Below are 24,227 nucleotides of genomic sequence, written 5' to 3' on the forward strand. Positions count from 1 at the left end.
AGGCAGGGTGGAGGCGGCTAGTGCAGTGAGGATTCCATCGCTGCACTGGGTTCCTTCGCGTTTGGATACCACTTTCCACTTGACATCGGGTGGAGTAAAAAAAAAAGTACCCCTTAACCAGTACCTTTCTTAACCGGAACGCTGTAATGCTCACATTACTGCTTGACGATATAAATAGGTAAAGTGACATTACTTTCCTGGACGAACTGTTTCACAAGGATTTCTACTGTAAAATACGTGTATGCATGCGTGTATGCATTACTTACACAGCGGTGAATGTATAAACAAAAAGGTATTTGACAATCCTAATGTGAATTTCTATTACGATATCACTATTTTTATATCTAAAGATACAAAGCGATTTTATGATATTTTTTAAAACATACATCAAAATTTTAAACATTTTACTGTTCCTGCACGCAGTAAAAGTTACCAGAACTTTTTATGACTATCGTAAAAAGCGTTTTGATATTTTTTCAAATAATCAAATCATTTTTGGCACGATCTTATGATTAGATTATGGATGGATCCAGCGTTACTAAACGTAGAATTTATTTGATTTTTTCTCCTGTAATTATGTACATATCACGGTATAGGGATAAATTAACAAGTTTTCATAGTTCGATTTAAACTACACAAATTGGGTTTTTATAGTTAATTATAAAAAGTGATTGACAATTTTAAATTTGTGTACACAAATTGTGGAACAGCCGAGTATCTGTAAAACAGTTTATTGCCTCATTAATGTATGTGGAGCGTAAACCACTAAATCGATTTCAATGTGAGGGTCATCGTTGGATTTGTTATGATTAACACCGTGTCAAAGGCGAGAAATTTTGATGAGAAATCCAATATCCAATCCCATATGTTCTGTGTACTGTCATAAAGTTATGGTCGGAAAATATTTCAAAATTCGTATTCCATCGGGGTAGGCATGAAATTGACTAGCTTTAAAAAGCCCTACCTGTGTAACATCAAAGCGTTATGTAAAATAATATTTATGTAAAGAATTTTTTGGCCTTGTATTTCGATTCTCATTCAAAAATGTCTTCAAGTAACATTGGCTACTGGCTCCCTTATAACGTAATGCATTATTCTTAAGTAATATATACACATTATCGAACAGCCAACTTGTTGTTGTTACCGTGTTATCTTGTTGTCGCGCGAACTAGCAAATCTTACGATTATAATCCTTTAGTGTCTAACACAAATGTCTCTTTCTATATTCATCATCATCAACCCATTTATACGTCCCACTACTGGGCACGGGTCTCCTTTCAGACGAGGGTTTAGGCCATAGTCCGCCACACTGGCCCAATGCGGGTTGGGGACTTCTCACGTTTTCCAAGGGTTGTGAACCTTCTTCACGTACAGGTTTCATCACCATGTTTTCCTTCACCGAAAAGCTCATGATAAATTTCAAATGAAATTTTGCACATAAATTCTGAGAAACACAGAGGTGCGAGCCCGGTTTTGAACCCACGACACTCTGCTTGAGAGGCATTAGATCAAACAATTAGGCTACCAAGGCTTCCTCTCTATGTTAGTTTATTTTTATTTTTTATTTTTATCTATCACTGTAAAGGGGGAGGTTCTTTCTAATGTGGGATGTTATTATGCAGCTCCAGGGAAGAGAAAACTCCAAGTTTTTAGAAAAAGATTTGGTTTCACCTTGTATGACACCAATACAATTTTACCCTATACGCGGAAGTTGTTCCCAAGAAGGGACTCGACTCCTGGAAACAGTTCAGCGAGATGATGATTATCACCCTATATGATGGGCAATAAAACGTCACCCTATATATGAGCGTACGTCAATTATCAGACACAATTTAGTGTTTTATTTAATTAGAGTAATTTCGGTTTTAATATTTGATATCGACATTATAATAATGTCTAAAATTGGTCGTTTTGTTTTGGTTTATATTATTGTCATGTAATAATCAAATCAAATCAAAAATCATTTATTCTCAGACAACTACAGTCCATATTAGACAGTTATAATATTAGCTTAGATAATTCAATAGGTAATAAAAATATAAAAAAATTTAATGAGCAAAAGTTACCAGAGCAACGAAATTCACTCCGAGCACTATCCAGAACACTCAGAACAGAATAAATTTCAAAAAGTTTAGTTCCCAAATTGATCCTCACACAATGCACACGCATCACTGAGGTCGTCAAATCGACAAAAATTTCAACAACAATAACAATAACAGAATCGTTTTCGTTGCGTTAGCACCATCATCGCATTTTTTTTTGTTTTTTTTTTGTGTGATTACCGCGTCATATCTGTTGGTAGTATGTAAAAAACAATATAGAGGAAAATTCATTCATTATCATGTTGTATGTGAAATTATATAACAAAAGAATAACATAATAAATACAATAACAGTTACTGAAAAATATTATAAAAATATAATGATATGATAGGATTAAACGAACTTACCGGAAGTGAAGTTCTATCCTGATTATATGAAGTACTTAGTCCGAGATAGCAATGTAGTTTCGTCCTCTCTTCTCTTCTTTCGTTCTCTTTCGTCTCTCTTGCTCCTTGAAAGTGAAGTTTTAAAGACACATAAAAACCAAAAATCCAACATCTGGCAACACTAATAACAATCGTCTTAACTTCAGCGTCTACGTAATATTCCATTTTAATAATAGGGGGATAGTAGGAAAGCGGTTATCCGTGAGGAGGGTGGGAAGTTTCCTTATTATATTTGCCTTATATAATCAGAATAGAACTTTACTTCAGGTAAGTTCGTTTAATCCTATCGTTATATTTGTACTTAGTCCGAGATAACAATAAAGATGTTTAGAGAAAAGAGTGAGTATATATATCTAGAACCAACTTAAATCTTTATTCTCTAAATCACACATAATTGTTTAAAACAATAACACAATGCACCATTGCTTCTTAAACTAATGTCTAATATTGTTAAATCAGTCTTTGTAAATCAACATTCTTCATTAACAACTTAATATTACAATGATTAATTGTTAGGAAATATCACAGCTCTGGCAAACGAATTCAGTACGTTATCATCATTAATGAGAGGTCTGTTATAATGTCTCGCAAAGGTAGACGACCTGTTGGACTATCCAATAGCTTTTAAAATGCTATTTGCTGTGATACCCACACACAGTACGCTTGGGACGATGCTCCGTGATAGGTCGAATGTAAAGAAACAGTATGAACGTCAATTCCACTGTCCCTCACTACTACTTTAAGCCACCTGCTTATCGTTTGGGTTGAAGCTGGTTGGTAGGGTTTCTTTATAGTAATAAACAGTTTATTACAGTTACTAATCCGTCTAAAATCATTTGTCATTTTTGTCTTTACTGGGCATTTATCCGGGTTGGTGTTAAAAAATGGTAAAGACAGTTTATTCATAAAATGTCCTTGTACTGATGTTTTCTGAGTATCCGTTAGAATAATATCAATGCCTCCTTCAAATAGCTTATCGTTATTATATTTGATTAGGGATAGGGTCTGAACTCTCTGTCCTGTAGTTAAGCATAGCAGTCTTTAAAGTAAGTTTTTTTATGTCTAAATCTTCTAAGGGGTACCATTGTTTAAGGTAAGAAAGAACAGTGGCTGGGTGCCAAGTACTTAAATATTTAGGTATAAATATATAGGTCGTAGCTTAAAAACTCCTCTTAACCAACGTTTTATCCTATCATTATTGCCTATGTGGCTACCTATAATTAACGATAAGGCTAAGGGTAAGGAAAGGATAAGGTGGCAATTTAAGGTTAGGTAAGAGGCTCCTTTTTAAAAATTATCATTAAATATGATATTATCTTTGGTACGGAGGTGCTCAGTAAATCCTTATTATGAGATTTCCAATACTCCCATCATTACCGCAAACAAGAATCATACTGTTTAAGGCTATTTTTGGCTAGAGATGCTATCATAATCTCAATCGCATCATTAGGTAACATTTTCCTCTTCATTGCCTCCTTATAATATACAGGGTAATTTGAAAATGTAAGGGGTGTGGTGATCTGAAAGAAGACATTAATAGATCTTCAGATGGACCAAATGTAAGTACCTCCGACACTATGAGACATTTTAATAATGGATACCAAGCTTGAGTGGGCCACAATGGATATACTAATATGGCTGTTGCTTTATCGGTCTTAATCTTACGCATTGACTTACAAGTCAATGATCTTACGCAATACTTTTAATATTAGTGAGAATGGAGGGAATGAGTAAAAGAATTCCCTCCATTCCACATTTTAGTAAATGCATCAATATTCCATGCGAAAGGATCCCTGTGCCAGGAGATGTATTTATCACATTTTTTATTTAACCGGGACGCAAACAAATCAATAGATGGAGATCCTAAAGAGTTTATTATTATTTGAAAAGTCGATTGTGATTATTGCCATTGCGTATCCTGATTTACACTGCGAGGTTAATAATCTGCGTCGGAGTTATCTTTAGATTTGATGTAGGACGCATAAATCCATAACTCTCTCAATTCACACCTTTTCCAATTCTGTCTGGAAAAGGTGTGAATTGAGTTCATTTAATTGAGGAAATTGAACAGAACCCCTTCTGTTTACGTAAGAAATAGCAGTAGTATTATTTATCCGTAATAGAATCTCACATTGCCTCAGATCAGTGGCAAAACAGCGTAATGCAAAATATGCCGCCAAAAGTTCAAGATAATTAATATGATTTTGTTTTTCTTCCATAGACCAAGTTCCCTTAGCATTCTCACCGTTACAGACAGTGCCCCAAACTGATAATGATGCATCTGAGAAAATCTCTAAAGAAAAATGATACTGTTTTAGGTGGCAATACCTGGTCATAATATTATTCCTCCACCATACGAGGTCTGCTTTAGCATTCCGTCCAATAGCCATAGTGTCATCATAGTTTCCCCCCGACCGTTCCAAAGCCATAAAGTTTGCTTCTTCTAAATTTTTTGTGTAAACAATCCCATACGATATTCCCATACAAACTGATACTAATCTTCCAAACACCTTTGCAAAGTCCCTAATTCATAATAAATCGTCCAATTTTAAATATTTTTAACCATTATTAACAGCTTTTCACGTTTTATATCTGTTGGAGACAAAGTTATTTTCATAGAGTTTATTTTAAACCCTAAAAATCCTGTAATATTAGATGGAGTAAAGTTGCTTTTTTCTTTGTTTATGACAAAACTTAAGCATAATAAGATGTTATTTAATGGGTTAATATTACTAATACACTCTTTGCGAGATGAGCCAAGACAAATCTAGTCGTCTAGATGTACCACCAGGCGGATGCCTCTTTCTCTGAGATACACGAGTACCTACTGGCTTTAATAGTTTTATAAAAACAAACGGTGCAGTACGTAAGCCAAAGGGGAAAAAAAACCAAATTATATTCATATAAGGGCACTATCAAACTGAAACCTAAGATACTTTTTAAATGTGGGATGTATGGGGCGTATGTAGCATACGTTTTTTAAATCTATAGTGCACATTAAGTCTCCCTTCGTTAATAAATTACACAGTGTCCGAATATCCTCTAGTTTTAAATGACAGTATTTAATATATAGTTACGAGACCCATCCTTTTTAGAGATAGTAAAAATACTAGATAAAAATTGCCCTTTAACCTCATAACATCCTAACCTAACAACCTAAAACTTATTATTTAACCTAAAACTAAATTATTTAATCTAAAACATATCTAGATATGACCCCCAGTTTTAGGAGATATTCTACCTCATTACTCAGTATCTTCTTATCAGATTGATTAAAATAATTATTTTGTGGCCAGTGACGTTGTGTTGGCAAACTTGTAAGAGGGATCTTGTATCCTCTTATCCTTTCTAAAATAGTGGGGTCTTGGGTAATTTGATCCCAGCAAGTTATAAAATAATACAATCTAGCTCCAAAAGGTGCCTCAGAGTCTAAGGGTCGTATTCCAGAACTATACTCAATGCTCAAGTCAGGATTTGAGCAGACTTGAATATGATTTCAAGCACTGGAAATACGATCCTAATGGCTAGGACTTGAGTATGATTTTCAGTGCTCACTGCAATACTCAAGTCCTGACTTGAGTATTGATTAGAGTTCTGGAATACGACCCTAAGAATATTTGGCACGGCCGCTGAGCGAGGGTCCCACCTGCCTGTGTTCTTGATGCTTGTAACGGCGGGGTTGATAGCGGTGGTGGGCTCCCCCTCGGAGCGATCCTCTCGTTGTATGAGGCTACTCGAGTTCAGACGGCGCGGGGGAGGCTGGAAGTTTTTTGAATGTGATGGTTTAATTTGTGTTGTTGGTGTGGGTTTAATGACAACAGATGCTCTTTTCATTGCCGAAAACTGTTTGACTGAATCGTCGAGGTTGGGATATAAATAGGCTTCTCTTTTGTTTTCTTTTAGACTTTCCGCTACATTTTTGACCAGAAACGGATTAATAAGCTTTCGCTGAATTTCAGTGTACTGGAAATGTAGGTTGCTGAGCAGTCGTGACACATCACTGAACTTTTTAATTTAATAATATTTAATTTTTCAAAATATTTCCTGGATAAATTATCTATCACTTGGCAAACACTAGCAATTGCTAGGCCTATTTCTTGTTGTCGCTCCTGTAATAGCTTATCACGCGTTTTGCATGGATTACTTAAAACAGCAATACTAAGGCCGGAGCCGCACTGATACGGCGACAGCGACGCGGCGGCGACGTGAAAAAATAGGTGGCCGCATTGCAAAAGCGAGACGCCTCTACGTCGCTTAAAGGGTGGCCGCACCGGGCAGGTTAGGCGATCAGTAGCGGCCGCACTGACGACTCACGCGACTAATAGTCACATTTGTATTGTGGAAAGAGGTGTGGTGTTTCCTTCGCAACTCTTTGCTCAAATATGTCGCGCTCTTTCGCACGAACGCCGCGAGGCAGTGCGGCCGCTCAGGTACATCACCGCATATTTTGTCGCAAATCGTGACAAATCGCATCGCACCGCTGCTTGTCGTACGAAATTCAAGTGTCGTCGCGAGTCGCTGAATAACTTTATTTAATGCGGACGGGTGTCCGCATTAAATAAAGTTATTCAGCGACTCATACCTTTACAACATTAGAAATTTCTTTACGATATGAATAAATAAATTTCGCTTGTCGTTTCTGCAGTGCGGCCACGGACATAAGTTTATATGAGTTTGTTTTCACGTAATCGCCGGCGCGTCGCACTCGCCTTAGTAGTGCGGCCGCGGCCTAAATTCCTTGTTTAATTTGGGGGCATCGAGTAACTAACAGTTACTCGGAACTAGTAAAAGTTCCAGTAGTTTTTCTTTATTTTGTTTGTGTAAGCCATATATTAATATCCTATAATATTATATTAAAAATCAGGTTGGGAATCCTTTCTGCGTACCTATATCTTCTCGCCACTATTGGACTCTCTTAGCGCTGACAAGACTTCATTATCGAGCTCTTCTGAATGTAGCTCCTGGAATTCTCAATCTAACTCTGAGAGTTTGGGTCTAACTCGGCGACTTCTGGATCTAACTCAGAGACTTCTGGGTCTAGCTCTGATGTTTGAGCTGAAATAAACATATGCAAACGTTTTTTGTATCTACATTAGAATAGTTAGTTTATCCACCAGTAATTATGCGTTAAACATGTTACAGTGTGAGCCACCTCCATCCCACGAATAGAGTGCAATATCGTCATATATAAAAAGAGTTCCTAAAATTCAATCACACTATAGTGAGATTTAGCTGTCCAACGGAAAGTACGTATCTCATATTCTTTAAAAAATTTTAGAGAAAAACTTTCTCACGCCCTTGAGTACGTATTAAATTGATCTTTATTAATTACACCTAAAGTGATCTTTGCTAATTAGGCCGAGCACTATCATAATTTTTGTATTTGTTACTATAAACACTAACCCTTTAATGCTTCAACCTTCTTTTTATATTTAGCTATTCTTTTTTCCAGTTTATCTACTCTTCAATCTTCCTTTTAGGCACCTTAAGAAAGTTATTGAAAACTTTTGAATTTACAATTCCACACAATTAGTGTTGTTATTATTAGTTTTGCCAGATGCTGGTTTTTTGTTTTTATGGTATCTTTAAAACTTCGCGTTCAAGGAGCAAGAGAGGACGAAACTACATTGTTATCTCGGACTAATTACGAATATAATTCATTATTGACAACTAGCCATTATAATCATCAACCGACAAACACGACTCACAACCATTCTTCATTCCATCTTTCTCTTTTTTTTCTCTAAGGAAAGGTGAGAATAGTCAGTGTGTCTGTGGTCTATAGAGATCATAGACGACCTAACTTAGCTAATTTATTTAGATAAATTCGTTGTTACGAATTTTAGGATTTGCGTGTTAAGTGTGATTAGAAGAAAATGTACCTCCATAATTACTTAAAACTGTAAATAAAAATTAATATGTGGTAGGGTAACAACAAAATAATAATAATTAAATAATATACTAAACAAGTTTTTACGACTGTTACTTCAATAGCAACATTAGGGCGATGAAAGTGTTTTCGTGTCGTTTAATCGCTTCAGGCGTCCTTTAGATCGATGGAATGAAATACATTTAAAAAAAATCACAAGTGTGATGCCAATTATGACTATACTCTATTTGATATGAAAAAGATATACCAGATTTATTTCGAACGTATTTTTGTCACTTTTACAACACATTAAGATTGAGTACACACTAATGTACACAGTGGCAGTGTCAGCTATCTTAGCATAACTAAGGGAATAAATTTACAATGGCTCTTATACAATTTCCACCTGCATTTCGGCAAGCAGATGTGCTTATGCTCAAAGCTACGAAATCATCACAACATTGAAATATTTCATTTGTATTGGTGTATGTGGCAACATGCCAGGTTCAATTTAATCTTTGTATTGCGCATCAGAGTGTGGTCACTTTTCGCTCGTTTCCTCTGTTTCATGTTCACGACTCAGAGGTCCTACTCGGGAATTAAATCCGTATTATACGAATTCTGGCAAGTGTTCTAGCTTGGTTTACTCCCTTGACGAATTAATGAATTTCAAATGCCTTTGCACACACGCTCAATCGTAATATAAGCAATTGGCTGAATATGGGAAAGCCGTACACAAAATACACAATACGTGTTGATAAAGAGCACATGAAACTAACTAGTGTCCTAACTCAAAAATAGTGTAATTGAGAAAATAAATTTTGGAAGTAAAAAAAAATTGCGGAATGGATCTTATTGCTAATAATATGATTTATGCATAATATTAAGCTATCCACTTGTAAACGATAATATAAATTTATTGATGCCATTTCTAATTTATTTCAACTTTCAAATCGTGTCGTCTTATTCCATTTTGAGTTTCGACAGTATTTGGTTACATGTGCGGAAATAAAATGCAAAAAATCCTTTCAATGTGGTTTTATTTTCTTCAAACGTGATTTAATAATCACTTATTATTATTACTATAAAATGTTTATTTTTAAAGACCATCACGACAGAACTCTTTATCTGTTTATGGCTACAGATATAAATTAATAATTTCGTATAATAATAATAATGTCATTGTTAAAGGTAGTGTAATTGAAACACGGTAGAGCTACGCACCAAATTAACAATAGTATACCCTTATTATTTTTATTCTGGTGAAACTTGACAGTTATTTATTACTATCGCTTACACTTACAATACTAAAATAACGAAGAGGTTGCCTGCACGATCAAGTTCACAAATTAGTGGCACCACAAGAGCGAGTGACAAATACTAATTAGTGAAACTTCCAACAGAATGGCGGCGCGCCTGAGACCCAATCTTAGCAAAGTAAGTACGCGATAATTTGACAACTTCAAAGTATCATTTAGGCACTTGTGTCTTGGAACAGATGTTCCTAGTGGTAAATAAATCAGATCCCACCTAAACCTTGAGTGACTTGCTCGTTAAGGTTTGCATACAAGACATGAACGAAATCTAAGCAAAACAAGTCCAAACACTAACTTTTAATGAGTAAGCAGTCTAAAACAGGATAATCTAAGTTGAGATTTAATTAACGACGACTGCGCGTCCATGTTAATTTAAAAATTAAATTATAAAGCATTTTGTAGTTGTTTATCTGCCTCCACGGCCGAACGGTTACCATGCCGGTCTGCCACGCAGAGGTCCCGGGTTCGATCACCGGGCCAGGAGAAATATTTGTACGGCCTACATTTATTTCTCTCGTGAATTTGGGTGTACTTTGTGGTTTGTATGTCCTTGGCACCCGCGATACAGGATTAAACTAGAGCGGGACTATTAGTATGTGCGTATGCGTTGTGTGCGTTATCTAGTATGGGACAATTGATGTTTCACGAAAGTTTCACTCTCATACATATAATTGTTCGTATTGATGAATAGAACCGTCCCTAAAAACATAGTGAAATTAGATATGTCTGCTTGTTTACTAATTGGAAGATATATGTATATAGAAACTGAGCCAAGGTAGCCTAAATACAAATTTTACTACGGGAATTCCACAAATAGTAGCAGTGTAGCAGAAAATATAAAACATATCGAATCTATTAAAAATAAATCTATACGAATCAATAATAGTAATCACATATTGCGTTTACATAAACATTTCATCGAAATGAATAAAAGTCATCTAATAAAAAGGTGAGTAACCATAACCCGTCAATTGTTTACTAAAGCAGGACATGATGAGTTGAGTTTGTTTTTCTAGTTTTTGAAAAATAATGAAATAAGTACCTAGTACAAATTTGCAGAGCAATGGTAAACTCCCATTCGAATTTTTGTTGACCTAATTGGTTTGTCTTATAGGAAAAATATGAAAAAATATAGATTTTGAATTCCTGAATGAATTTGATTTTAGGTTTACTATTCTGAGAGTTGAAAATATTCCAGTTTGAAGTTTTGGAAGTTATGTTTTACATAAGCGAATAAAATAATTCGGTATATTATTATATCAAAATAAAGTACGGAAATCTTTATCAGAGTTAAAAAAAACCGACTCGTGCCGTGGGTTTGTTGGTTGGACGAAAGTTACATGAAAACATACAATACAATACAATACATAACAAAACAGTAAAGCCATAAAAAAAGAAGAGCGAGTTAATGCATACCACACCCTGGTTATTTTTTGTCAAAAATGCCATTTATTCCTGAAATCGGGAACTTTTTTGTTACTCTTTTGTTAATTAATTATCTGCTTTATTTTCTGTGATAAAGTAGAGATTACTCTAATTTCAAATCGGTCGAATCAGTACATTTGTTACTACATAAACTAACTTAATTGTGACGGACTTATCTATGCATAGTTATTGAAAATTCTAGGCGGTCAGATGTTGCTTAACGTTAACTTACTTACTCCGCTGGTGTCCTGGTCTCTGAAATGAGATGATGCCAATTTCTTCAGTCTTGTGCAGTCTCTCGCCTATTGATAACTTGTGACTCGCGTAGGTCTGCCTCCACGGCGTCGCTCCAGTGGAACCTGAGACTACCAACCGGTCTCCATCCAGTAGGTCAACCCAGACAGGTTCTCATCATGTTCCGATCCGTTCTAAATGGCCCAGCCAGCAAAGTCTGTGCGTTTTGGTTTCGCCGATGATGTTTGACTGGGCGACGAGCTCTTCTATTTCAGCGTTAGTGCGGGCTCTCGGCTACCGTTTTCCCATTGGACTGGCCCATATATTTTCCTGAAACCTTTCTCTCACTCACCAGGAGTTTGTTCTCTTCTTTAAGTGTGAGTGTCCAAGCCTTACAACCGTATGTAAGAATGAGACTTATGACTGTCGTGTAGATCCGAATTTCGGCTGGACAGCTCAGAAGTTTGGACACCAACACTTTGTGTAGAGCTGCCTACATCGTAGAGTGTGCTAATTGCGGATGTCTATATAGACATCTTCCCTAGAGTTGGTATCGGTTATAGTGCAGCCTAGGTACTTGATCTTGACCACATCTTTTTGTGTTTAACGATAAGAAATTAAGAAACTGACGGTTGTAGTTAATCTGTGTAGATATAAGTCTAGGTTACATACTAATTAATCATTTGAATTTAATTTGAATATTATTTTATTTCCAGACTTCGACAGGCCTTTACTACAGTTTGAAAAACCGAATGAGTTTATTTTAATCAGATACGTAATTTTGATATTTGAAGTCGCTAAAAATTCTTTCAACAATTATTTCGCCAATGTTCTTTGAGGGTAATATTAATAGAACAATGACTCGGTCACTGCCAATAATTACTAAATCATAATATTTTAAATTCACAACCAAAACTGTTAGAAATGGAGACAGGATTTACCCACTGTTCGCCCACAGACCATGTACGTTGACAATATGACTGTGCTACATCCTGTCGGGACAGAACCCCCAATTTATAGTAGAATACACATTTAAAATTAAACTACACAAACAATACTAGATTTATTTGTGTAATTAACTTGTAGTAATCATTACAGAAGAGCGAATAAAATCAAGTCACAATGAAGATACTATATTTTTAACCAACTTGAAAAACGGAGGAAGTTCTTATTTGTTTTTTTGTGTGATTGTATTACGCGATTACTTCGACATTTGTTACCCATTTTTTTTAAAGATGATATCTCAATAGTGGTCCCATTAAAATTTAAAGAAAATATTCGACCTCTAAGTATGGCAAATAAGGAGATGAACCGGTTTGTTGAATTTCATCCACTTTCTGTTAACCGATTTCACTACAACTTGGTACATAGATTGTAATTCAAATGAAAATAAAGCTCTGTGAGCAAACTTTTAGATAAGATAAAAAACTTAACTTGTCTCAAATAATATTTTTACACCACTAGGTTTCATTGGGTCATAATTCCCCACTAAAGCTTAACGATAAACACTCTATACAAACTATACAGTGTGTTGATTTGCGTTCTCGCCATATTTTGGAAATTAATATTAGAAATAATGCTAAATCATCTAAAATACTAAAAAAATTATACTGTTCAATATTCTGGCTAATTGTATCTAGTAAAGTTTTGCAAAATTGTCTCAAGTCGTATGCACCACGCAAGGGCAATGACCCCGCCACCCGCTTTACCGAGGGATACGTAATCTTTCTCGATCGCTTATTTACCTATTTTTTTAAATTTACTATCGATATCTGAGTTCTTGCTCAACACATGTAATATTTTACTAAAGTAATAAATGACAAAAAGCAAAGAAAAGTATCTTATGCCAATCCATGGTAATGGTTTTCGTAATTTCAGACGGATATCATGTAACAAAAGTTGTTCGTAGGAATACTCGTATTCTAGATTAAATCATCACTTAAAAATCTTACAGAATTGTAGGTATTACTATATATTTTATTACTAAACATGTAGATTCTCCTGCTATTGGTGTAGTACTCTAATGACAGTAATTTTAAGTGTACCACTATCTGTTAGCTCATCGCTCATTGTAAATCGTTATTTTTTATGCTTAAATGCTATCATCAACGTCATTGTTTAACCATAATCTTCGTATTAAAATTTAATTAAAATATTCATTATTAACATTACAAAAACCGGTGAAGCCAAAATACGAGGAGATTTAATTTTGAATTTACACGAACGGTAACAATGGAAGGATTATGAGAAAAATTATTTCACGCAAAAGTAATCTTTCACCTCATAATTTCACGTATAAAAAAGTTGTACATACCTTCAGTTCAAATCTTTACAAGATAAACTTGCTTATGATTTTAATGTTTATAGATATGGGTTTATATATTTGCTGATGTTATTCTAGTACAAGAAACAGTACAATTATTTTAATAAATTACTTTAATAGTACAAAGTAAATATTAAAGTAACTTAGATATTGAAGACGTCGTTTAGTAATTCACAATACAGATCATGTTATATTTCAAAACTTATATTGTCGTTTTAAATGTCACGTCATCGTTTACTATTTTGTGCAGCTTTCAAAGACAATAAACCTGAGATATTCCGAGATGGTTTTTGATAAACGAATAGCATCTGACTTTACATAGTTCAATCCAAAAAGTGGAGACCGAATTCTCATTGGAAATTCAACTAATAGTGTGGAAAGGCATCTCGGGTACAATGCACAGCATGGGGATACTGGTAATAGGTTGGCACAGTTATTCGGGTCTACAAGAATGTTTACGGCACGCGGCTCAGCCGATATAAAAGCGAAGCTACGCTGCCGTGCCGCAATCTTCCATTGGTAGTAACATACTACCACATTTTCACGTTCACGTTCTAAAAAAGAGTTGAGAATTAAACAATGGCTGCAGAGCTTTAATAAAAAATTGCTAATGATAACTTACGTAGTACCAAATTTTAAATGTAAGCTGAGAGACCAAAGTCTCTATCAAAGTACAATCCTGCTAGCATTTGCCTAAATTGCAATGTAGTAATAAAGGCATGTAGATTTTAAGACCTTCGTGAACATTAAATGATTTTCACTAATTACAGACGTAATGACCAATTAACAATCGATTGACCCGTGTTGAGTCAATCAGTGACCATGAAGCGTGTAACCGTTCCGAATTATCGGGAAAATAAAAGAACTCGTGCTCAGTTTTCCGTGATCATAGAGCGTATAACCGTCCCGAAACATCAAACAAGTAAAAGGACTCATACCGTGGTAAGAAATCTGTAATGATAATCATTTAATGTAGGCACAGTCTGCCGGATACGGCGTGGCGACGTCGGGGTCAACCATAAGTGGATCGAGCAATGCTATACACCCATTGAAACGTTTCAGTTACCACTGACCAAACTGAACCAATGACATTTTATATTAATTAGGTGTATTGTCTTTCAAATAACGATTTAAAGCAACATCATACGTCTAAGGAAGGTAGAAGCGGCGACTGTGCGGAGAAAAATCTAAATTAGAACTTGCAAAATAAGACACGGGAAATAAGAATTTGCAAAGTTAAGAATAAGCCTTCTTTTGTGTAAAATTCCCATCAGAATTGCAATTTCTCTGCCGCAGCAAAGAAAACGAGCTAGTTATGAGCTCACTACGTCGGAGTAAGCAAGTTGTCCGTTGCAGCCCGGAACCATAAACCTACATTCATGTGAAGGCAGTACGGGCTACATAGCGTCGTATCTAGACAGTAAATCATTTTCATCGTCGACCCCAATGACTGGATTCCTATGGGTGTAAAATTCCTAAATCAAGGCGTCTTACACATTTTGGGTTACGAACATCGATATTGCTACATATCTGATTTCTCCCACTGCAGTGACTCTACAGAAGTTGCACGAGAAATACGGTAATCCTAGGACTGCACTTTTCCTTCCCCGAATAATCTGAAATCGATAAAATGTGCTCTCCGAGGTGTGGTTAGATAGACGGCGAGTCATTTCCGAAACAGCGTCCAAAGATCAGGCTTTATTCAGCTCTATGTGTACACATCGGTTTTAGTACTTACGACAGATCGTGGTTTGTTATTATAGGCAAAAAAGTGATGAAATAGCATCGTAAATACTATACGGGTGAAAATAAAATGCTATTGTTTTCATTTGTACTTATAGGTACAGAATAGGTATATACCTATTCGTATAGACGAATATAGTTTTTACTTACCTACCACTTACATTTCAAACATAATCTAGCTTAGTTTCATGAAGAACAAGTTATATTCAGTCGTTTGAAAGGTCGCGTGTAAAAATAAGCAAGTTTTATATAAGCAACAACATTAACTTACGTAATAAATGTTTGCTTGACTCCTCAGTCAACATTTAACGAGCTGCCGTATCTGCCATCTGTATCTATCTAGTTAATATTTCGGGCGTATTTGTAATCTGGAGAAATAATTCACGGCACATCTTTGTACTACATTTCAGATAGTAAGCGGTCACATAATGTTTTAGTGTACACTGAACAGCGTAAAACTAAAGACAATAAGAGAATTCGACGAGAATCAGATAAGTTGCCAGAGGGCCGTTTGTGTGCTAAACACCGCTCGTCGTCTCAAAAGCTGTAGTTTCGTAAAGTTTAAACAAACAGTGGCGTAGCATTAACATAACATCCTACAAAGGCGAATGAAACAAAAAGAAACCGTTATAAAGTTTTGTAACACCCATAACAGCTAACAGTTTAGAGCCGGCAAAGTATCTGCGAGTGTATGAGCCGGTCCGTGATGCCGGCCAGACGTGACCGGCATAACACTCAGTTCCCTGCGGCCAGACCAAGCGATATTTGCTTTTTTTTATTACCACATCCATATTCCAACACGAATACCCTCAACAATATTTGGAAGTACTGAGAGCGCTAATGCGTGCGTGGCAGGAAAGATGATTTCGTCCCTCTATTCAATATTCCCTACGAAACTTAGAAAACCCACAATTGAATTGTTAATAGTGGTTGAGGCGGGGATCGTGAACGGTCTACTTTTTATCGCTAACTGTTAACATTTGGGGAATTAGTATTCCCAGATCGAATAACGAATATTAATTAAGTAAATGTTTGAGAATACTTTATGCAATTTTGAGCTTGACCCTAAGTACGAAATATTAGAGTTAGCATCGGTATGCGTTACAGGAAATTTGAAATAAATCAAAGCCTTTTGCTAATAACAGTTTATTATCCTTGTTCCTGTATCAGCGCAAAATTTTGCACTGAATATTCGGGGATACCGTCGTCGCATTAGTATGCTGCACACTTCTTGTTGAAATAATCTGAAACAACGTTAAGTAATATTACGTGTCACGGCTACATCTATTATTTCTCGCAATTGTACTCTACTTGTAAGTTTTTTGTGCTCTTAACTACTTGTTTTCATATTATTAAGTGTACATATGGGATTAAAATGAATAATAATTGGATAAAATCGTCAGACCATAAATAGTCTCTAAGTATCATTAATCAGGTGAACATTATTAAATTAACAATGAGATGAGTCAGCTCTCGGAATCAAAATAACGAGTAAACAAATTTTGTTGTGTCGTTTTAGGACAGCGTTAACCGTATTTTCGCAAAAATACGGTTTTCGATTCCGTATTATAACATCAGGTCCTCTCATAAATACGGAAGAAACTGAACATCACAACAGGAACTTATTGCGCAATCCTGTGCGGATTAAGGAGGGAGATGCGTTCGGGCGTTTTTTAAACTTTTTTCTTTAGTAAAAAAGAAAAGAGAACCGAAAGCGCAACGGTGGGATGTATTAGCCTTCTATAATGACGTAATCATTTCTCCTACGCTTCTAACGCTTATTATATAGGAGGCTATGAGTATAAAAATTTAAAAGCTACAATTAATAGCGTAATTTTTGCGAATATTTTGACTCTTGATACACTTTGTATGCAGCATTAGCAACCACGCCCCACGGGTTAGTAATGGTCAATCTGGCAAGTCACGCAAGAAGATGCGGTAATGCCGATCGTCTAATAATTTTACTGCTTAATTCAACTTTGATCAATATAAGATTGATTCATAATGCTCTTTATCGAGTTGGCATTAACGCTGGTTAAGGTTTTGGAACCAATCACAATGGTTACTCATACAAAAATATTTCCTATACACGATTAATTTATCTATATTTATCCGTATCGTATTATTTCATTGGTAATTAGATATAATATGTTTCTTTTTTTATCTTCAACAATGTATTTTTTGTTTCAGTTTGTAACCAGTTCACTCGCGGAGTGATCGCAATGCTGGGAGCAGTAACGCCTGACTCTTTCGACATTTTACATTCTTACACCAACACTTTTCAGATGCCATTTGTAACCCCGTGGTTTCCGGAAAAGGTAACTTTTACTGCTATATGTCGCTTTATGCCCGTAAGCTTCCTGTTAAATTTTTGACCTTAATCATAAATCCCCTTAAAAACTATGTTTATTATATTAATTTTAATACCGAATATACAGTAGAGCTCCTTGTGAAAGAGTTCGTCCAAAGAAGTACTGCCACCTTACCTATTCCTGCCGCCAAGCAGTAATATGAGCATTACTGCGTTCCGATTTGGAAGGGTAAGAGTTGTCAACTTATTAGGTCTCGGGGTGACGGGTGCAGTGACAGTGCCCCTCAGATCTTTGAAATTTAAACTCTAAGTGCCACTGCAACTGTTACGGACAGGCGTGTCGCTTATCACCAGGCGCACGACTTGTTCGTCACTGATATCACGTAATGTCACTTGATATTATATAAAAAAGTTAGCCTGTATGGTACGAGTATTACGAACCTCGACTCCAAATGCCCTCAGTCTTCGACTTCGAGCTTCTTATAGAGTCTCGTTTGTAATTCCTTATTCGCCGTTCTGTATTAACACAATTTACATTCGCATTTTGTGCATAATTATAATCAGCACAATAATTTATTACCACAATATTGTGTACACTTCAGAAATTATGCGGATGTATTTTCTGAAAATTTGGCTTTAGTAGATACTTTGTTTCAATTTTTTTATTTGTCTTTTAAAACGTATTACACAACAATGTTTCTAGTCGCATTTTAGACCACTAAGGTTCGTGGTAATGCGAACGGTATCCACAAAATCTATATGTTCAATTTGCTAACAGAAAAGTTTTGGTAATTTGCATAAAATAATCTATCATTAACCAAAAACATTATACAGAAATTGGATAAATACATTTAGAAACAATCAAATTTATCTTAATTGATTAAGCTGTTTACAAAGTATTTTTTTTTAGTATCAAAATGACTTTTGAAGTTTACTTTTTATATTAGTGGTTGTTATAGAATTACAAAATTCTAACGGTAACTCGTTTAGTAGTCGGGGAATAAGGTAGGTAGAGGTAAGGTAGGTAGTAAGTTCTTTTTTTAGTAGCAGTAGAACTCCGAAATAACACGAGTATTAAATATTTATTTTAAGAAACTGATTCTTTTAACTTTAAAAAAAATCGTCAACTTTATTCATTTTGTATGAAATAATATTTTATGAAATTTGACCAACTTCAGCTGTCCCGATTTTTTCGTCTTATATAATGAAATGATTTCTTCATAAAACTGAGTCGCTGAGTCTGAGTCTTCATGAAACTCGATCAACATAAAAAATTATCAATTTAATTCATGTTTATGGACAACACAGGCTTTTTTATCAAAAATTGACTAAAAGTTGTTTTCAGAAAATAAGACTCAATAGCTCCTAAGATAGTTTCCTTGTTTCCTGTATGGTATTGGATTTCTCCATACTGTTCCATTTAAAAAAAGGCTCTGTTTTACATATACATATACATATAACACGTAAAAGTTTTTTATTTTCGTACCGTATGTCCTGCTCACACAAGCCTCAAAAGTTATGTTGTATTTATATAATTTCCCAGATTTGACTTTCCTTTAATCAGTATTAGATCTGTATTTGTAGATCTAAATCCGGGACATAGTACGCCAGATTTCATCTCTACATACTTTTACAAGACTTTCCTTGTGAGCGAAGTGCACCAAATTAAACTTAATTAACTGTCTTAATCTTATCTGAGACCTGCATGATTCCGCAGTAGTCGCTTTCATATTGTGAATTCCCCGAAATACTAAATGTTTTAATTAGAAGGAAGACCGGTTTTAATAAAAAAATTAAAAGTTCTTGACTTTCTGCTGCTTCTCACTAGAAAGTTAGAACGCGAGTGTTAATTAGCGAGCAATAGTTCAACTTGTTTATTCTGTATTGGACGTACTTGGAAATGGCTGATCGTAAATAAACCTAATTAAAAGTTGTAAATAAGAGGATTTTGGAAACCCAGAGCAATTATTATATATAGTAGTAGGAGGCAGTTATAAGTTTAAATTATATCAACAGTCCACAATTGTTACTTCATTTTAATTTAGGAACTACGACCATTACCAAGATTTCATAGCGATTAAAATTATGGATGTGTGAGTTTTGGCGACAGCGGTTGTGATAGTAATCGAGGCTTGAGGCCTTTTCATTGTTTTTTTTTTGTTCCGTGTTTGCAACAGCGGTATTTTTTCGTACATATAAGTTTTATGTTCTTAGGTTTTCCCCTATTTCTTTAACTTTATATTCAATAACGTATGACGATTATTTACACGGAAGCAATATGTATTTACCTAAATGATACTATTACACCTACTATTATCCTGTTTTCCCTTGTGGCGCGGTTTTACATATTCTCTATCACTCCTCAGTGAAATTCCGTTTTAAGATAAAAATAAACGTACCTGATTTCTTTTTATTACCTATTTTGAGAAATTTGAAAGTCTTTGTTTCTATTATTGAAAATTTCAACCTAGTCTACGAGATAATGAAATTACATCATGTTTTGAATTTCAAGAATTATCCTTTAAACAAATGCGAGGCTGCTTACATTTAAAGATATACATAATTTTTTTAAAGAGATCTATAAAATATTGCACTGGTTCCCTGATAATTTTGCCCTCTTTTGAATAATCACTCTTTATAAGATACGAGTATGAGAAAGTAAGGCAACGAAATACCGAGTTCTAAAATGTTCGCGATTGTTATACACAGGAAATGAAATTTTAAATTTTTTCGCATCTAAATCAGGTACATTTGCTTTTTTCAAACAAACCAATGTATCGGTCCCTTTTACAGAGACTAAATGTTACCTATGATGGTACCTGTAAAGGACCCGAAACGTTAGTTTGCTTGCTAGATCCGAAAAAATAGTTTCATTCAGTCAGATTGAAGGAGTTTTTCTTTGCATATAGTCACTGTCACTTTTTTTTAAATAATATTGGTCACTTTTGTCACGAAATCCTTAAAAATAAAACTGCCGTCCACTAACTAAAACGCGGCTAAGAGACAAATCTTCGAATATCCGTTTTAAACAGCAAAAAATAGAGCACAAAATTCTCTTTTAAAAATAATTACAATTAGTTAACGTGTTCGACCTATCGGAATACAACCAATAGTACTTTTTCAGGTTCTTCCTCCAACATCGGGTCTTGTTGATTATGCAGTGAGTATGCGACCTGACTATCATCACGCTGTTATGGATGTCATCAGCTACTACGGCTGGAAGAATATTATTTACCTCTACGATTCGCATGATGGTACGTATGACCAATTTATTATTTACAATGTAAATTTAATTTTAGCTTGGCGTACCATTTTCATCGAGGCGATTCAGACTGCCCAAATTAGTGACCTGCGGCACATGATTGGCAGCGCCTAGCAATTTTCGCCGCATTCACAGGAATCTTAGTATAATGAGTATGGTACCTCCACACAAACGTAGCAGCGCGGCTTGTATGAGTGCACGCCCGCTGCGCGCCGTGTACGGACGCACAAATTTTCATAATCTCGCGATACACTTGCGTTGCATAGCGCGGGTCATCACACGCGCCATTAATTGGGTAATTTTCAGATTTGTTTTCTCTACCCAATTTTGTTGACAATTTTTATTATTTATGTATTCGCGTCAATTATTATATAGGTTACTTCACTCGAATGTTAAATAATACTTCATGTTAACATTCCACAATATTTAAATAATTGAAACTGCCACCAAAATAGGTACAGCAAATTTACCTGAAAATTATATAATTTTCAGGTACATTTGTGTGTTTAATAATCTCAATACAGAGTACTAAAAAACCGACCTCAAAAGTTCGTGGAATTACTTTCGGTTACGGAAAGTTCGGGAAATCAGATTCATCCCCTAGTTTGCCACCCTTTAGGTGGAATATTTTCTTCAAATCTAAATGAGACGACTACTGAGGTATCCTCTTTCCAACAAAAAAAAAATCATCAAAATCGGTTTACAAAGGCCGGAGTTATCGCGTAACATACATACAAAAAAAGGAAAAAAAACCTACTCCTTTTTTGAAATCGATTAAAAAATGACGTCAAATAGTGAACATTCTTATTGGCGTGTTTATGGTAGTTTGAACAAGGGCCTCAAATTCAAAATTGTTCAGCATTTTATTTCTATTTCATAATCACACTCCATAATCAAGATACCAATCCACGGTGCTGGTATACAAATATCAATACGTACGTACTAACTGCATTTAACAAAGATTATTCAAATACATCACGAAAAAAATATGATGAACACCTTTTTTTTAAATCATGTTTACAACCTGTAGGTGCAACTAAAATAATAATATAACCCTACGCTTCTAGAGACGTGTAGGCATTTACTCGACGAATAGGCGGGAGTTGCCCTACTTATTATACTGTGCAGATATTACCTCTTCGCTGTGCCCTGATCCACAGTCTGTGACACGCTCCCACTCCATTCACCCCTTAATCAGGTACTCAAGCACTTGAATGCTCTCATAGCTCCAGCTCCAGAATGCGAGGTGTGCGATGAGATATCGGAAGATGTATTTAATGGATTTTATTTTTTTAATTTAAGTGGTAACATGGTGGTTTGGGTAAAAATAAATAAATAGACATTTGTCGTCACTATGTTTTAAACATAACCTACGTACGATGCAAACAAGGTGGCAACAAACTACTCTAAATCGATGTAGTCCTGAACTAAAGGAAACATTCAAACGATGAAAAGACGACTCATTTCGTAAATGTAACATACACCAAAAACCAAGTACTTACTGTAAACTCCTTTTAAGACTCTATTCAAGCATTCTTTACATTAGACCTCGGGTGTTACGTGGTTTAGGTATTCATTGCAATAAGAGAGTCCGTCAGGAGGCATTGCTACTATCTCTCGAAATAAACAACGCTTCACACACAGTTCACTAACTCGATCAGATAAAGAAGTTAGCCGCAGAGCAAAGATTAAAAAGGGCTCCACATGACCCAAGCCAGAACAATTCCGATACAATCTACGACCTAACCCCAATCTTGCCAAATTTCACGTGCCACTGAATAACAATGTTTGTATGTAGCTCAGATCACACAGAAACACATAAACGACGTACTAACAGACACAGTAATGATGTCTCCGGGCCCTCATTAGGGAAAAAGGGCTTAGCACGTCATTGAAACCGGACGCGTCACAAACCGTACGTCGATCGAAACATTAATCACTTGGTGGATTTTTTCCCCGTAACTTTACGTGAGGTACATGTGTTGCGAATAGAAGGGAAAATTTTAAAATTTTATGCAGTCATTAATACCACTATCATTGTTATAATCATTGTGATATATATCAAAAGTTTTTATTCCCGAGCCCCAATTACGGATTTGGTTAGGTATTATATTTATTTAGGTATCCAACCTCATTAAAATTCTAGTCCAGTGTCAATTAAAACGGGTAGATGTTGTAAGCCTTAATTTCGAGGGGAAGGTAATACAGTCGCGTGTATTATAATAATAAATTTTACTACTAATAGTCTAGTTTGTTAGTAAACAATGTTGATTTTTAAAAAATATGTTAGCAATACTAAAAAAAAGAAATTAAATTAAAACACAGTTTAAGAACAAATTATGCTTCATACGCGAGGCGAAAAAAGCTGCCACATAGAAGGCGAGTTGCGTCTACTGAGAATCGCTTCCAGTACAGGGTTGGAGCTGGTACGCAACCTACAGAGCAATAAGACTGACTTTTACACATAATGGCATAAACGTCACTCGTATGTGTCGGAGTAAACATGCCTGACGCATTGCAGAATCGTGGCAGCCCCAGCAACATCCGAAAACCATTGTATTGATATACATTATAAATATCAAAATAGATTGAATAGAGTGACAAAACATAATATTTTGAGAAACGTTTAGTTATAGTTTAATTACGCTTTGAAACATAAAGCGTAATTGAAATGAAATAAATATTCGTAGTAATTAATTAATACACGTGTTCATGCATGTGACTGCATTTAGTTTTCAATATTGACTTTAGCCAGACCCACTGCAAAGCAAAACAGGTAAATTTTGGAATTGAGAAATGAACAGACACCTACCCGGAAATGTATGTATATGTAGTGATAACTCATTAAAGATATTTTTCTCATTCAAGTACATTTGGATGTGATTTTGAATCACAATTGATATTTCAACTGTCTTCAAGAAATTTCACATAAAAAATGATAGGTATACAAAATTGTAATAAAAACTTTCCCTTGACTGTCCAAGATACCTTAAAAATATAATATCTAACTTTCCAATTTTCTTCCGTAGACACAAGCAGGGATGCTTCTAAATCACTTTTGCTCGTTTTACAACTTTTCACGAAACCGAATTTATGATATACTTTTTAACAACCTTGTATGTGCGTTAATTTATAATTATATATATATATATATATATTTATATATATACATACATATAATTAATTAAATTTATAATTAATTGTAGTTAATTTATAATTGTATATATATATAGTTAATTTATATATATATATATAT

At 35.1% G+C, this 24,227-nt stretch overlaps 1 protein-coding gene across 1 annotated transcript in view; it reads left to right on the forward strand.

The window, feature by feature from the left end:
* Positions 1 to 24,227, forward strand: part of LOC113239804 (glutamate receptor 1-like) — a 187,316-nt gene that overhangs the window by 122,217 nt on the left and 40,872 nt on the right. The window contains exons 3-4 of the mRNA XM_026476946.1: positions 17,589 to 17,716; positions 20,834 to 20,963. Of these exons, the coding sequence (XP_026332731.1) occupies positions 17,589 to 17,716; positions 20,834 to 20,963 (258 nt within the window). The remainder of the gene's footprint in view (positions 1 to 17,588; positions 17,717 to 20,833; positions 20,964 to 24,227) is intronic.

The sequence above is a fragment of the Hyposmocoma kahamanoa genome, unplaced genomic scaffold (assembly GCF_003589595.1).
Source record: "Hyposmocoma kahamanoa isolate Upper Pololo Valley unplaced genomic scaffold, ASM358959v1 100021, whole genome shotgun sequence".
NCBI classification, from domain to species: Eukaryota; Metazoa; Arthropoda; class Insecta; order Lepidoptera; family Cosmopterigidae; genus Hyposmocoma; species Hyposmocoma kahamanoa.